General features: G+C 42.6%; 1 protein-coding gene across 1 annotated transcript in view; it reads right to left on the bottom strand.

Annotated features, from left to right (window-relative positions):
• klhdc8b (kelch domain containing 8B) overlaps positions 1-17955 on the bottom strand; it is a 98527-nt gene that overhangs the window by 36831 nt on the left and 43741 nt on the right. The window contains exon 2 of the mRNA XM_071927614.2: positions 1904-2068. Within this exon, the coding sequence (XP_071783715.1) occupies positions 1904-2068 (165 nt within the window). The remainder of the gene's footprint in view (positions 1-1903; positions 2069-17955) is intronic.

Genomic DNA, 17955 nt, shown 5'->3' with positions numbered 1-17955 from the left:
GGCTGTCTTGATCAGTCCTACGAGACAGGCTGTGATACCATATGCCAACATACTTTGTTAGTCTGCTATTGCCTGGAAGCACGCAGCATTTACATCAATGAAGGTTCAGACACCCATTGATCCAAATACAGCAGCTGAAGATTGCCGCATGCAGACGTTTAGAAAGTGGAGTCGACTTTCCAGATAGGTGAACAGCATTACAGTCACATGACATGACTGAGGGAGAGAGAAACGAGAGAGGGGGACAGAGACAGTGACCTGCATCTCCAGCTACAAAACAAACAGCATGAATAATATCACATTATCCTGTTTGCACATTACTCACAGCTCTGTGTAATGTGTTGTAAAGTGATTCAGCGCCTGTGTGTGTGTGTGTGTGCGTGTGTGTGTGTGTCCATGGGTGCAGTTCAGACTAGCTATCCCTCTCTGTCCCACTTGCCAGGCATCATTAGTTCCAGCCACACTGAGATGAATTAGCTTGCTATGCTACTAGGCTGCAAAGTGGGGAAAGTTATGGATGTTTCATACGGGGGGCAAATGCAACTCGCTTTTTCTTGCTGTACAGTATCGACCTTTTCTCATTTTCTCTTTTGTCAAACTTACTGTAGGAAGTTCTACAATTCTTCAAACCGTTTTGCAGTTAGTCTCAAAGGAGGGAAGTCTGTATCTGAAATACTTGAGGAGCTTCATTTAAAACTGCATCCACAGTGGACAGATACTGCTGTCCCAGCAGAACACTGCTGAAATTAACTCTGGCAATGGCTCAAATTAAATCAAGTGCTTCTCAAATATTAAGAACCAATTATACACTAGGAATCAAACAGAGGTGAAACCACTCAGGTCCTCACCACTGGAACCTCATGTACTGTATATCTCTGCTGGCCTGTGATCACATCCAGCACAACCGGAACACTTTTTCCTCTGTTTTTCCACAATCCCTCCCAGCCATCTTTAGGGGGGTACAGGCTGCCAAACTCTCCATTTAAAAAAAAAAAAAAACAGTTTTCAAAAGTTGCACACTCAAAGTGCATCGTTGGCTGCTCCCTGCTGCCCCCGGGAATACAGAAGCACAACAGTACAGAAATCTAGTAATAGTTGTGCAGGAAGTTTCTCACAGTACTTCGGCGCCCTGAAATGGGGGACCTTGTACAAAAAAAGGCAGTGTTTTTATTTTTGCGATATGCTTGGAAACACCTTAAAGACCCCATGAAATGGCATCTTTACTTCCTTGATTTGATGCATTTTGGTATAGCAGGGGACAAGATAGTCTAAAAATCAAAGTGATGGTTTCATTGGTTGGAATTGAGGTCACCACTAAAGATACACTGTTTTCTAGTAAGTAAAAGCAATGGGAGTTCATTTCACGTCCAAAAAAATGACTGTCCATTTATTGAAGGAGTTAATTGTTTTTTCAAGCTGAAATTCAGCATCATTCCTCACTGAGTCATTCCTCAGGTCATCAGCAGGTCATTTCCTCTCACTGGTGACTCACCGGTGTGAGACAGAGGGTGAAACTGGTAACAGAATACAGTCTTACTTTTTTTCCCCCTCCTCTCTCTCTCTCTCTCTCTCTTTCTCTCCGTCTCTCTCCCTCCGATCAATATTGTACGGAGACTCTGAGGCGCCTCCCCCCCCTCCATCGGTCCGTCCTTTCATCACTCTAAAAATGTCAGGTAGACAGGGTCACAGCGCTTAAAGACTTACGGTCACAACACTACAACACTCTCCTGTCCCTAGACGCACGGTAGGTGTGTGTGTGTGGAGAGAGAGAGACAGAAAGAGCGAAAGTGAAAAAAGGGACACTGTGTATGTAAGATAGACTGGACCAACTACACCCACAAGGCCACAGGAGGCAGACTTATAATTACTATCACCAACTTCAGATTCAGATCTTTGTTCTCACCCATCACGTAGATTTTGTTTCCTTTCAGGAAGGTGGAGGCTCCGTACCGCGGCGTGGGCATGGAGGTCAGAGGCTGCCACTGGTCCTTCTCTGCCTCGTAGACCCTCACCAGGGCCTGGGGCGTGGTGTCTGCTCCCATGCCGCCCAGTGCATACACCTTCCCATCTGGAAAGAGACACACAGACAAGAGAGAGAGAGATTTTGATATGTAAAATCACCTGTCAATCAAACAGTGTGTCCAGACTTTGTCTTTTTCCTTGGATTTTCTGTAGATGCAGTTTGAGTTTCTCTTTTCTTTGTCTGTTCAGCCATGGTGGCTATCACTGCTCATGCTATCTACCCAGGTCTCAGTTTATTCCAATCAAACCAGAAATTAAAAATGTATCACTCTCTGTGTGGCAGAAGATTTTTCCCAGGAAAGAGCTACCAGACACCGGGTGTTTAGAACATACAATGGAAAAGCTTTAATGAACTGGATATAGGTGGAATCAGTACTGTGTTATATTAATCAGTGATAGAGAGCTGCATAATGTACATTTATTTATATGAAAATGTTGTAGATCATTACTTACTAAAAAACTCTTTAATAAGTCACTTCAGTTTCATGACACTACATACTAGACACATTTTTTTTTTGTTCAAAAGAGAAGGGAGGTAAAAAAAAGAAAACATAACTCATCATGTTGGCCCATAGAACACACAGCACCATTCACACACCAGACACTTTTAAACAACATCATATCATTTATTAATTTGATAGCACACAAGGTCAATAGAAACTTGTTTTAAGCGGGATACAGCGAGGCGAAATTAGAAAAAAATGTTGCAAACGCCTCCCCAAACAGCCGGGCCAGAGAGAGCGATGCATCATGTCGTCCTCTCATCCTGCCACTCCTGCTCTAGCTGTCGTGTCCGCTATCCGTCTCATCTGTCTACAGCCGTCCAAGGCATCTGCGATATTTCCGAAATATTGTAAACAGCCTCTCCCCCAGGCCCGAGAAACTTCCACATGACCCCCGAAAGACTTTCACAAGGGCGTGTTCAAATACCCCCCCAACTACTGCAGTGCCATTATAATATTACAGAGGAGCAAGGAAGAAGAAGAGAGAAGAGGAAAAAAGTGCTGAGCAAGCAGACACAGTGATCATGCTGAAATGCTGCAGTGAGGGGGGGGGGGGGGGGGGGGATGAAAGGGAGAGAAAAAGGGAGAGCAGGAAGTAAAGCTAGACATTAGAGGAACTGGGAGGTTGGAGGAGGAGAGGAGAGGAGAGGAGAAGAGAGGAGGCAGTGTTAGGATTAACAGTCCATTAGCACTCCGAAAGTTGTGACAACTTTAATCTGAGGGAGCAAGAAGAGCGAGAGAGGAAGGGAGAAACTGAGAGGATGAGAGAGAGAGAGAGAGAGGGGGAAGAGAGCGAGGATGAGAGCCACAGTCGCCCAGACAGACAGATCTGTAGAGGTGTGACTTAAACTGTGAAGAATAAAGCAATAATAAATCTGTCAGTCTGAATGCAGCTCAACACAAGTGCAATCACCATGCGGTTCAGCAGCTACGACTGAGTTAATCCAATTTTACTGTTGTACATAAAAAAGCATGACTCAGCAAGGGGGCTTTCATCTCATAAAGTGTGTCGCCATGCACACGCGTGGAGGCGGGGCTAAGTGCGGAAGCAGGAAAAAAAAAAAAAAATAAATTCCCATTCAAACCACATTTTTAGATCAGCAGGGAGCAGGGAACTAACGCCGAAATGTATGCATCCATGCTGCTGTAGAGAGCTTTCCACAAATGGCAGCTTTATTTATAATCTCATTCCAAACATCTAATATGTGTTTCTGTCAGCCATATTGACTTACATACTTGTTTGCCTCCGTTGTCAACAGACTGTAAAATAGTAGCATAACGTTGTAATGCTTACAAGCATAAAGAGCCAAGTCGAGTCAAATTTATTTATGAAGTGCTTTTAGTAGACAAGTTTGTCAAAGTGTGTGTGCGTGTGTGTGTGTGTGTGTGTGTGTGTGAGAGAGAGAGAGAGAGAGAGCAGAATTGTTATACAGCACTGTTAGCTGTATCATGAAAGTACCTGGATGACTGGAGTATTTTCTCCATAGAAGGCTAATTCAACAGCTCAAAATAAAAGATACACGCACACTTAAACTTTAAGGGATGATGTCAATTTTTAATGATGATCTTAATTCCCTTTTCAGGAAACACAACTTGATTCATTACTGGAAGAAACCTAGATGCTGCAATATTCATTATCTCCTATGAAAAAAGGCACAAATTCATGTTTTTTAAATACGGTACAGATAAAGCTCTCATTAACTTGGCAGATAAACACGACATAATGGAGTCATGTCAAATTGTGTGTGTGTGTGTGTGTGTTTCTGCATGTGTATGCAATGGAAAGAACAAATACTTTTGCATTCAGAGTGTGTGGGTAAAGCCAATTCAAAACAGCACAAAGAAAATACCTGACAAACCGTCTGTCAGACTAAATTGCATTTACTTTTACACCTCCAAAAAGCTCTTTTGTCAAAGCAGTCTGATAAGCCTTTCCATGTACAATGAAATGAGAAGCTGTTTTCATTGAGATTAAATGTCGAAAAATCTGTGCTTTATCCAACATTAGCATATAGAGGACTGGAAAGATGCAAGAGTCAGATGATGACAGCAAACATACAGACTGTTCCAGAGACTTCCCTTATATATCAGATGTCACCAAAATATCTTGTTAAGTGTTATTCAACAAAATTAAACCACGCTCTCATAATCACACTGCCCTTGTGTAATATTCACTGGCACTGTGCATCCTTTCAGACACACTGTTTCACTGATCATCAGAGACTCATTTACTCTCCACCAAAGTCCCTTTTACCACCTCCAGCTTTCAACTACTAGTCTATTGATGCTGATAGTGGAACACTACACCCAGTACTCCAACTAGACCCACAGGTGCCAGTAAGTGCATAACCAGTAAACACACAATACTGCAGTATGCAGCTGTGGAAATAGTGCTCCAATACAAGTATTGTTACTTTGCTGACATTTTACTTAAGTAGAAGTAAAGGTACTGTTGTAAAAATCTAAGTAAAAGTGAAAAGTAGCTCATTTAAAATGTACTCAATGTAAAAAAATAAAATGAAAATGTTACATATCATTTTTTTTGAGTAAAAATAAAACTATTAAGTTAAAAAAATACAAGTACTAAACTACACAAAAGTACATAAGTTAAAATGTACACAATAGAGATACTCAATTACAGAACTGAGAGTAACAGTAATTTATGACTTTCACAGCTAGAACTATTGATGCTGTAACATGATGATAAATAGCAGAGTCCACCAGTCTGGACTATTCCTGGACTCTGCAGATGCTTGACCTTCGCTGTCTGCCCACACTGTTACCTCTGACCTGTTCCTAACAATCCAGTACCACCATTTGACTGTTACTGTGTAGGTGTGTGTCTATGTGTATGTGCATGCATGCTTGCTCATGTGTGTGTATGTGTGTGTGTGTGTGCTTGCACATCCATCTGTCCCTTTTGTCCATGAGTGCGTGCATGTGTGTGTCCATGTGCGTGTGTGCTCCTGTCTCTTGGCCCCGTCTTGGTCCAATCATGTGCAATCTCCTCTAATTAAGGAAACTGGGCTCTGGTCTCTTCGCATCTCCCAGGGAGACTCCATGGCAACCACAGCGTAAACCCACAGACTGTTATTATGGGGTGGCTATTTGGCAGGTTGGTGCTTGGTGAACAAAAGTACGTCATTACACAAAGCCAGAGCACTGAGACACTAACTGGAGCTAAGTGATAAGGGAAAAAATACAAGCTCTTTGGACAAAATGTGTGCACAGAGCCGGACATTAAGAACCTCAACAATACTGACACTCAAAGTTCCCACAAACCAATCAAGGATGTATTTGGGTGGCTGGGAAAAGCTGCCATAGAGACGCACATCAGGTACAAACAGTATATGCCTCTATTACACTCAGTCTCTCTCAGGTAAAAGACATAGAGGAGAGATATTGTGATTTATTGCACCCTGCACTCCTTATATCAACACATGACATCTGGAAATAAATTAAAACGTTTTCTTTCTTTGTTCTTTTCTCCCAAAGCGCTGACTTACCAAATTGGCCCGCTGCTTTTCACCTGTTTCACCTGTTTTCACCTCTCTCTTTCTCTCTCTCTCTGTCTGTCTCTCTCTCCCTATGTCTTTCTCTCTGGCCTGCGCCTCCCTCATCCTTTGTTTGTCCCAGCTCTGGTCCTCTCACTTCTACTTTCACTTTACTTTCATCATGTTCCACCCCCCTTTTTCCTCCCGTTCGGTTTAAGTGACCGCTTTATCTGGCACCTCTTCACCCTCTCTGTATTTCCTATCACTGCATCCTTTCATCCGTCCCTCTCATCTCCTCTTTATTGTCCCTCATCCACTTGCATCCCCTCCCCCTCCCTCGTACGCCATTCAGCCCGAGCCAAGTCTCGCCAGAGTGACGTTTGAAGTTTTGGAATTTGGGATATTTTAGAGAGAGAGAGAGAGAGAGAGAAAGAGAGACACATGGTTCGTCTTTTTGCTCTTTCTAAACATTGTTACTCTTTGCGTTCTCCCTCCTTAAGGCAGGTGTATGGGACAAACCTGATGTAAAGGAAAAAAAAAACCACACAATAACAGCAGTAAATTTGCTCCTTGAAGAATTTCGATTGAATCCGCTGAGGCGCACCATGCTCCACATTCAATCAGCTTGATCTCCAGCTCCACAATGTCCATTCAGTCTGTTTAATGGACACCTTGGAGTGTGTTATCCAGCTTATACCTCAGCCACTTCCCAAAGATTAAAAACTCAGCTTTTCTTAAAAGCAAAATGTCTTTTTTTCCCCTTGGGGCTTTGCTCACTAGCCTCTTTGAAACTTTCTTTTTATTGTCTGACAACCTGTTTGCTTCTCAAATTCCAGCGAGGTTAAGTCGGTTACATAATCTGACCGGCGATAGATCGTTAGACCGGCGCTCCTATTTTTAGAGGTTCAGTCCGGATTAAACACACGTAAGAGAGGGAGGGTAGACGACAAGGCGAGTGGGATATTTGGAGGGGAAAGTGAGGAAAGCAGCTCTGTTGAATGGGGATCGTTGTTTAGTACGGAGAGAGCGGCGGTAAAGGGGAAGTTCAGCCAAAATTCATATGGAGCGCAAACAGGCATATCAGGGAGAGATGAACAGAGAGGGAAACGGATGAGAGAGATTATCTGACAGATCAGTGTGCGTTTGGTAAAACTCCAAAGTTGATGAGAAACTGACGAAATGGAAGAGACTGTCATGGCTCTTGCCATGACTCTAGTTTTCCTTGTGTTTCTCGTTGTTCCCTGCCCCCTGTGTGTCTCCGCCTCCCTGGTTTGTCTTTCTGTGTTTGTCTGTGTCTGTCGTGTGTGGCGTGGGCGTGGCTCCCTCTCCTTCCCAGCTCCTGGGCTCCTGAGTTGCCGACACACCTGAACCTCATCACTCATCACCTCCTGTATATCAACCCCGGCGTACCTACCAGTGGTCGCCAGATTGTTCCACCAACTCCGTGGTAGACACACTCTCGGTCGCTCTGCACTTTATGTCTGGACTTACCTTGTGTATCAAGTTCTGTTAATGTTGATCGTGTCTCTCCTGTGCCCAGGATTTCCTCCATGAGTCTCTCCACCTGCCCACGCCACATCTGCCAGCCACCCAGTTTCCCTGCCTGTCCGCCAGCTCGTTACACCCCAACCCGAGCTCCAGCCAGCCGTCTCGCTCGCCGGCTAACCCACCAGCTCGTCAGCTCGCCGGTCAGCCCAGCTCCGATCATCTTCCCTACTCCGGCTGCCTGCCTTCATCTCATCACTTCTAATTCCAACCTCCAATAAATCGCTTTTCCTTTTACATTTTGTCTGTGTCTGCATTTGGGTCCAAGAAGACAACCATTCCTAACAGAGACATCATTTCAAATGCACATACTGTAGGAGAGATAGACTGGCGAATGGGAAATGTGCATGTTAATATGCAGGCATACAGACATGCAGAAGCAAATGCCAGGGACAAAGTTCTCCCCCGGCTCCTGTAACGTCTGTCCTTACTGGTGGTGTGATGGATGGGTGGCGATCTCTCACGGTGACATTTAAAGGGCATTGCACTGTGCCTAGTCAAGACATATCAATACCAGATCAATATGAAACCCCTGCATGCCCGCTGCCAGCCATATAGTCACCATGCAGCACCTATAGATACTCCTTATAAGGATCAAATGTCCCCACAAGGACAGGAAGATGAGGAAAGTGGGGACATTTTGCCCTAGATAGGGATGGAGTGTAGGGAATGAAAGGAGTCAATGGAAGGTCATCACTCGAAATAAAATCTGCCACTGTCCATCTCTTTCTTTCTTTCTTTCTTCCTTCCTCCACTGTCTCCTGTGCGTTTACACACTGCAGGAGTATTGACGTCCGTCTGTTTGACCAGCAGCTGAAGTTGAAGGTGAAGTATTCCCCTGGTTCCACATAAATAGCTCCGTCAATGTCAGGTCAGGCACTAGGGGGGGGAGCGTGGGAAAATGAGTGCGATGCGGAGTCATTGGGTGACTGGTCTACAACCAGAGGGTAGACCTAGGGTCAACACACACACACACACACACACACACACACACACACACACACACACACACAGAGTAAGGGTCAATAGCAATCACAATGGGCTGTATAGTGAGGCCTGGGGTCAATCAATAGTCCCGTCAAAACCTCCATTTGAAGACGGCACTGAGAAAGGAAAAGATCAAAGTGTATTGGCTCGAAAGAATACGGCTGGTTGCAGAGAAAAGAAGCTTTAATAAGAGTCACATAAAAGAAGCAGGAGATGGGGTTTCCTTTTGGTGCCCATGTTAATGGACTGGAGCACTGAGCACTGAGCTCCACTATGTTTCTTTTCTTTTCACAGAAATACACTGTGGAAATACACTGCAGATGGTTATATTGGCATCATATCACCACAGAAGCATATCGATACAGTATATGTGATGATCAACCTGCCAATGTCTTTACTGTCATTATTATTGATTAATACATGTGCACTGATGTAAATCAGTGTCATCACTGTGGGATGATGAACATTTTATTTGCTTTTGAACTATTACATGGCAAATTAACTTCGGGTCTGCTATTGAATCATCTAGATAGATAGATAGATAGATAGATAGAGAACAAATACACTGTTTTGATGTACAAGAGTCTGTGGAGAAACCGAGGCAGCTATATGACCGGCATTGTTTCTACAAAGATAACTAAAGATAACTATGAAAAAGATAAGGTTTGGGATGTTGTTGCATCACCTGTTGGAGCACAATGTGCATGACATGGGAAACTCGGCCGATGTCTGGAACAGCCAACAAACTTAGAACAGTTGGCCACGGCTGAATCAGATCTCTGCATTTCCTCTTTCCCTACCGATGTGCTTTTGTTTCATGAACAATACTCCCACTTGGCAAGTGCACAATGGGCGAGAATTTGATTCCAGCCATTCAAAGCTTCCCAGTTCTTTACAACATTTTTTTTTTTAGAGACTACAGGAATAAACGTCTCAAAAACGATGCTTGGAGAATGTTGCATCCATCATTGGAGTCTTTCCCGGCCCTCTTAACCAGAAACGCAGTAACAACGAATCTTAAAAAAAGGAAGGAAAGCAAATATTGATACACACGCGGTCACAGGTGCTGCGATGCACTGCAATGCTCAACAAATATACAGTACAGAGCGTCTTACACACGCTTACAGGACGTCAAAGGAAAATGGGACTCAGTAGATTTCCCAGTAGAGTAAGTACAGTTGTTGCAGGAAATGATCTAAGACAGAGAGAGACAATATTTGGCACAGAGTTGAAATAAACCCAAGAGTATTCTAAAAAAAAACAAAAAAAAAACAACCATGACGTTGAGATATTCTGGATGAGAACTATTTATGGGGTTACTTCACTAGTCTGCTGTCAGCACTGGTGTCAATTCAAAATTCAGATTGAAAAAATGGAAACAAACAGGAACTAGAACTTGACCTTGAGCTGAACAAAACAAAACTGAAGTGAAATTCAAGAGGCATCCTCACCTTGAAACTGAAGTGGTGGAAAACTGTATCAGCACAGGGATTTCTCTGGATTTCAGAAATTTAAAGTTGATGGGAATAGTAAATCCAATTCAAATTTACTGAGTCAATTCAGCGCTGACCCCAACACAATCAGTATCATTCAACACACTCATTCACCTATACACGGCCATTTCCAAACATATACTGTACATACATACACAAGCACCGCCGCATACACTCTTTCTCACCTCCTTCTTCACTCGCCCCATCCACACATACACATGCTCACACGCTCACATCTCCACAGCTACGAGTGCTGGTATTGGATTGGTAGGAACAGGTCCAAGGTAACGGTGTGAGCAGGACAGGGAAGGTCAAACATCTGCATAAATTCAAGAATAGTCCGGACCGGTGGACTCTGCTATGCTACAGCAGGAAGTAGTTCTAGTCGTGTGTGTATGAGCATGCATGCAAATATCCTGCTCGAGCAAAAATACTGTTACTATGCTGAAAATGTACTGGAGTAGAAGTAAACTTATTGATGTAAAACTCTACTAAAGTAAAAAAGTAGATCATTTAAAATGTACTCAGAGGAAAAGTCACTTTATAAAAGACAGACATTGTTACATAATGATCTTTCCTATGCAACCAGCTGGACAACAATGAGGCAAACACACACCAATAATACTGCAGCTGGATGGATGCTTTTTGGCTGATGTTAACTTTGCTACTGTCATGGTAAATTTGGGCATTTAATGTTACAGTTAATGAATTTAACGTTTCCTCCATATGTCTGCACTGGTTTGATGCAGATGCGGTTTACAGTTTGACAGTTTATGCAGCAGAGGCAACCTCAGTCAAAATATATTTGAATAAAAGTAAAATTGCTGACTTGAAAAATACTCAAAAAGTACACAGAAAAGCTACACTAATGAGAGTAAATGTAATTCACTGCTTCCATTGTTGAACACAAGACATGTGACCTAGCAAGGTAAACAACCATCGTCCATACACACATACAACTGTCTTTTTTAATTGCTGTCTCACACACAGACACAGGAACATGCAAACAGACTGACACATACACATACACACACAGAGACACACACACAAAAACAATGCCTGCATGGCAGACTACAGCAGCTCCTCTGTGCTTTAATCTTGTCCTGTTTGATCATCACGTGCTTCTTAATGTATTCGCATTAGCGAAGAGGAGAGACAAAAACCAGACAAAGTGGCCTTGCACTTGTTTCCGTGGTACTTAGTTATGTCTGTGTGTTTATTCAGATTGCGAATTGTAATTATGCAGCGTCTTTTATGTCGTTTTCTCTCTCTAGATAGCTCCCCTTCTGCATTTTCCTTTTTTGGTCGGTGATTTATCTCCCCGGCTGCCTCGCGCGTGCTTTTATACCTCGGTTTCTTTTTTTGTTTTTGTAGGTTTTCTTCGAGTCTCTTTCCCTGTCACTCTGTTGCACCTTCTCACATCAAGAGAGCACAAAGAAAACATGCTTTCTCTTTCTCTCCTGTCTTCTTCATCTTAATATTTTTTTTCTTTCTCCCTGTAGTTTTGCTGCTGCTGGGTGAAAGAAAGCGTGTCTCTAAAATTAGCTTTTCAGATAAACATGCCTATTTTTAGATTCACAAGCATGCTTTTATGAAATGATACAACGGGTGAGAAAGGTTTTCATAAGGGTTTCCGTTAAAATGTTCTCAACACATAGAGGACCACGTAAAAATTCAATTCAGGTAAAACGCAAAAATTGCCAAAATTCCAGGTAGTAAAAAGGTTTTTACTTGGCAATAGCTATCTCCCTCTTTTTCAATTTCTCTCTTTTTTAATATCTATTTATCCAGGGATGAATAGATAGATTGTACTGTTGGCCACTAGGAGCTGGAGCAATTGACTATATTCAAATGGCGGCCATTTTGAACACTTGCGGTGAGAAACTACCTGGAAGATTGGCATATATATAAAACTAGTGTCACTTCAACACCTAAGGGAGGAGTTCATATAGACTTAACAGTTATCAAGCTAGCAACCCCGGGAACAACAACCACAACCACTGCTTGAATTTAGCAGGGAAGTTAGTTAGCTAGCTTACTGGTAAGCTACTAGCTACCTAGGCTACACTCTGGTAGCTACTAATGGGCCAAAACATTTTTATGTTTTTCAGTGGTGAATCTATGAACTGCTAAATGTTTGTACGATGTGCATCTTGATTCACAACAGCAGGACAGAGCTGGACTCGCTCCAGGTAGAGTTTCCCCTCCGTGTTCAAAATGGCTGTCGTGTGAATAAGGTTAATTGGAGGAACTAGATGACAGTTGTTGAAGGAGGGGAGACCATTTCTCAGATGTTCCCAGCCAGTTGGGGATTCAAACCAGCCCCTTTCCAGTCACAAGCAGTCTCAAACCTCTAGGGAGGCTACTGTAGACTGAGCTTCACTGCTGCCTGTTTCGTTTCTCACTAACTTCTATAATTATCTCCTCACACAGCCAGTCTGAGCGTAAGAGGAGCTGTACAGTAAACAAAACCATGCTGATGCAAAAGTGATAAAACCAATTGTCACCAGCAAGCATATTCACACACAGGCATGGCTACACCCCCTGCCCACACACACACACACACACACACACACAATGTGCATGTAAGCAGACATACACACACTCTCTCTCTTCACTAAATGACCTGTCCATTTCATCAAGCAGGAGGCGCTCCCACTCGCCTCTCTCTACTTCCTGACCTTTCCGTTTCCTTCCTCCCCTCCTCACTGCCTGTCATCGCCTGCTCTACTGCTCTACTCAGCCTTGCAACACAAAACCTTTTCCTCCCTGCCTTACCTATTACTTTTGCATCTAGTGACATTTAACAGTGTCTTCCAGATATGAATTATTCATGTGACAATATCACACATGCTGCACTCCTAAAATAGTTATAGTCACAATGCCACTAAGGGAGGAGTTAGAAATCGGAATTATGCTCTCTGGTTCTGGCACCCGCAGGCTCATTAAAACTTTTTACAACTCTCGCTATGGGGGGATCTGCCAGCAATGAGCCCATACCCTCTTTATACCCCAAACTGCCACTAAAGAAATTAGCTTATGATTAGAAGCCCAGAAAGTAGAGGTTTGTAGCTCTGATAACTGAGAGATCATACTAGGGTTTAAACGAATTAAAGAGTGCAACTAGTGAAGTGCTACATTAATTATTGCTATGAGACTGTGGAAACCAAATGAAAGAAGAGCACTTTTGCAAATGTAAAAAAAGTGTTCTATCTCATTGGAGTTAATGCCTGAGACTGGTTTCTGAGACATTTGTTATGCCCTGTACAGCTCATTGGGAAGACCATGACAACAACACCAGGGTTCAATTCCCACCGGGGCCACCCATACTCAAAGAGCATGCACTTGCAGTACTCTAAGGTGCTTTGGATTACAGCACCCATCGAAGGGCACACACCTATTTCGTGCTGATTGAATGCTGCCCTTCCAGTGAATCCTAAGTGTACCATAAACACCTCAAAAACCCTTCAAAATCACCACACTTGATTTCAAAATGCTGTCATGAACTCACCGCTAACAGTTTTTTAGCACAGTGTGGAAGCGTGTAATGATACTTGTGCTTTGGCCATTCCAATCTGCATGCTACCAAATGGCCACTCAACTGCAGCATTGTAGAACTCGTTTTTAACTTCAGTATCTCAATAATAGGAAAGCATCTGCAACATGAAATCTGAGGCTGCATTACATTCTTATTTCTCATTGTAGCTGATGACAGTGATCCCCTATGAGAAGAATACTTTGTCTGAAAATGATTTCCCCCTCTCTTTCCTTTCATATATTCATTCTGTCTAAACTCATCCCCGTTGTTTGTATCTGCAGGGTTATTTCCTTTGCCATATAAACTGTCCTCTCTTCTGTCCTTTGTGTCAAAGCTGAGTATAAATATATAACCCTGTTTGGGTCTTGTAAGAACACAAAGCACTTTTAAAAAATCAGTTTCTTATTTTCACTGGAGACATGGATAAAAAAAAAAAAGACAGAGAATGTCCTAATATTCTGTTGTGAATTAGACTTTACCAAGCACACTAAATTGGATGCAGGTAGAGTAAGACACACAGTGAGGAAAGGATAAAATTCTCAAAAGCAGCGATCCAAAAAAACAAAACAAAACACAAGGCACCGATGGAAATTAAATTGCGCAATTGCAATTGCTGACGAAGACCATTAGCTTTTTAGCTTTTTTCACTTAAGACAGAGTGCCTTGTATTTTTTGGGATCACTGCTTTTTAGAATTAATTTTTTCTTCACTTTTTTACTAGCATGTGAAGAATCCAAAATGCTTATACTATCAGTAAAAACTCCTGTTTTGTGCCATAAATCAATATCCTGTTGTGCAGTAAAGCAATCCAGCAGATGTCCTGCTAAATCTGTCCCAGTAGCACACAATGCAAAATGCAGTGGAGAGGAAGAGTAGAACCTGCCAGTCTTCTTGGTGATGGATATACCAACGTCTCAAAAGTAATGTGATAATGATTTAGTAGCACCTTTAAATCAACGGTGAGAAAAATATTTGGAGCTATATGGACTTGTTTTTGCAGAGTACAAACACATTGAGGCAAGATGGGACTGTCATGTCAAATCAAAGTCCAACAAAGTCTATTTGACATGAAATAGAAAAAAAAATCAGGATAGGGCAAAATGGAAAAAAAGAAAAACTGTCAAGTCGTATCAAAACATGTAGCCATCAGTCGTCACTTTTTCTTGTAGTTGACACCGAATATTGAACGCCACATGCATGCGTTTCAATGAGAAAATCAACAAGTTCTCATTTCCTGAAAAGGTTTTATGTTTGGTTTTTTTTGCATTGAGGAAAAGCCACTTAAAGTTCAGACTGAAGCTTCATAGACAGCCATTGATCTCAGGTGGCAGGTGATAAAGTGGCCGGTGACAATGACAAATTGGTTGATACTGACATCTGAAAGGCAGCCGACGCCAAACAACAAGCAGTCTGGCTGCCTCTATACAGATAGAGCCATTCAAAACAGTCAAGGTGTTTTGCATGTTAAGCGTTAGATAAACACCACAGAAACCTGTCTAGGGGACAGTGGAAGTAAAAGAGTTGCATGCTGTATTTCCTGTGGTTGTACTGGTTTGAATGTGTATAACGGCATAAATGTGAAGCAGGGAGTTGCTGAAAACAAGTCTGCATGATGATCAAGCCTTCCATGGATAAATAATGGTCAAAGAAGAGAGAAAGAGCTTGTCAGGACAAATTTGTCAAGGACAGTGAAACTATCATCTGTTGTTCATGAGGGATTAAAGCAATATGTTTGTGCTTACTGTCATTCAGTCTTACATTGGATTAAACAGTTGTACACAGCTGCAATGCACAGCGCAGTGGGGCGGATTTAGAGTTCAGGTTGCAGAGCTAAATTAGTAGGTTCCTTGAAGGACGATTCCAGCATGATTGGAGTTTTTGCTCATTTCCTGCATTCCCTTACTGCTTTACATCACTGTAGACACTGTAGATCATTTCCCACTGTTATCTCGTTATGAGATGTTTGCTGTTTTTCCCTTGTCTGGTTGTTTTGTTTCTAGTTTAGTTTAGTTAAGCCATAATTGTGTAAAATCAAGATTTATTTTCCGTTTAATTTCACGGACTGAAAGAAGTCTTTGTTTCAGTTGTTCTCCATACCGTTTCAAATTGAGTGAGAGTGAATGAGCCTGAGAGGTACGGCAAAACTGATTTAGAAATGTCCTTAATGATGGTGCACGCTTGTAAAAACTGTCACAGCGAACATTAAAGGGATGGAAAATATAAAAGACGAAGACAAAATCACGCTGTAATTGTTCTTAGACATCAACTGTTACTTAGAGAGGCATTGATGCATGATGTAGGGAAATGCACTTGAATTTGCTGCTAATACTCAGTTCAACTCCAGTCACTCTGTTGATTGCTTATAATCATAGGATTTGTTTGCATATTGTGGAGACTGTGCAGGTTAGAGAAGTGGGCTGTTACCAGAACATTTCAATTCCCAGTGGAGCTGCTCAGTGGCCAACATTAGAAGACTGTTTGCTACTGTGTGAATTTGATGCAGGGTGTTGCAGAAGAAGAACACTGATGTTCAGTCAACCTCCCCTGGATAAATAAAAGTGATAATGAAGCCTTGGTTCAAATACATTGTTACTGCAAATGTTTCTGTTCTAAAGAACTTCCCCTGTTGATGCTGCTACTGCACATCCTCCTTGAGCACATTTCAATTTGGCTGAAATACTTGCCAGTGCAACTGTTGTCTTACAAGCACAATTTCGGCAGCTTCCCACCTCTACACACCGCACTAATCAGATTTGCTCTAAAGGTAACTGCTGTTTGTATATCACTCTAAAGCACATTTCCATTTGGCTTCAGATACTTGTTCCTGCAACTGCCTTCTCTCTCCGGAGTCTATTTCCATCTCCAGTCACTACATCCCTCTGCACACCGCGCTAATCAGATTTCCTTTAAAGCCACTGTTGAAATGATTGGGAGCAACCGTAATGAGCGTCTCTGTTTGTTAACCGGTGTTTAGTTAGTGAGCCGTGCACAAAGCAGAGCATAATAGATTCTGCCAGTCAGTGGATAAAGCAATAAGATGAGGACACGTTTTGTCTCGCTACACCGCAAAACGCTAAAATATGTAACTCTGTTATACAGAGATTTTTACTGCACGTATTTTATCTGGCAAAGCTTTGTTTATGTTCGTAATGTTTTCTAAAACTGTATTTAATGGGATACTCACCTGAAAGGGCATGAAACAGTAACAGCTTGAGAGGTGTGTGTGTGTGTGTGTGTCTATCTCGCCATCTTCATTTGCGTCTGTGTATGTGAGAGACAGAGAGATGTATGCATGCATGTCTGTATGACACATACAGGAAATGTGTCTGTTTTCACGTGTGTGTGTGTGTGTGAGAGAGAGAGAGAGATGAGGAACAGAGACAGGCCGGCTGTGATGATGTGCAGGCTTGTCCTTGTTTGTCAAACACCAGGTAGCAAATGCAAACCTGAAGTGACAGCTTGGCGATGCACAGCAGAGGCACATTATCACACACACACACACACACACACACACACATATATATACACACACACACACACACACACACACACACACAGATGCTCGTACTCTCTCACACACTCTCTCCATCAATCTGTGTCTGTATTCGTCTGTCTTTCTTTCTGTCTTGTTCCCGTCTATACACACAATCAGACATGCTCTCTTTCTCCCCGTTTCTGATGCACACACACTCACACACACACACACACATACACACGCACTGTAATTTCTCTGATCCAACCCATTCTGCAGATTTGACAGTCGTGATTGCGATGTGTCGTGTTGTGTGCCGAGTTGAGGCGGCTGATGACAGGCCCACGACAACACGCCACAGCAGCAGCCTTTGCTCCGCACAGCTCAAACACAGTGACAACACGGCATCATTACCCATCATTCTCCGGGTGTCAACATTCGCACAAACACACCGCGACAGCCCCATCTCCTTTGACTACAAAACAAACGGCGACAGTGTGTATAAATGTGTCCCCGAGGACAGCTGAGGATTACCGAGATGGTTGTCTGTGTTCTCCTGGGCAACTCACACAGTGAATTGGATGGAGAGTGATCATTATCAGCAGCAGCCGTACAGCGAGATGCCGAGAGTCAGTCAGACTACAAGCTACAGACTACAAACTCAACGTTGAAAAATAACGCTGGGAGTACATGGTTTGCATTCCAGCTTGCTGAGCAGCTAGCAGCCCTGATTCTTAAGGAGAAATAAAAGGATTGTGCAGCTGTCCTCCATTCTGGTAACTTACCTACTCCACACTTATGATGCTTCATTCATCAGGAACTCATTCATGGTGTCTTCAAGCTCAGCATTGTTACAGTTCTCTCATGTTATTGTGAGTTCCTTACTGTCTTCTACTGTTAC

Source organism: Centroberyx gerrardi, chromosome 14 (genome assembly GCF_048128805.1).
Source record: "Centroberyx gerrardi isolate f3 chromosome 14, fCenGer3.hap1.cur.20231027, whole genome shotgun sequence".
NCBI lineage: Eukaryota > Metazoa > Chordata > Actinopteri > Beryciformes > Berycidae > Centroberyx > Centroberyx gerrardi.
This window is presented reverse-complemented; position numbering and strand designations above follow the sequence as displayed.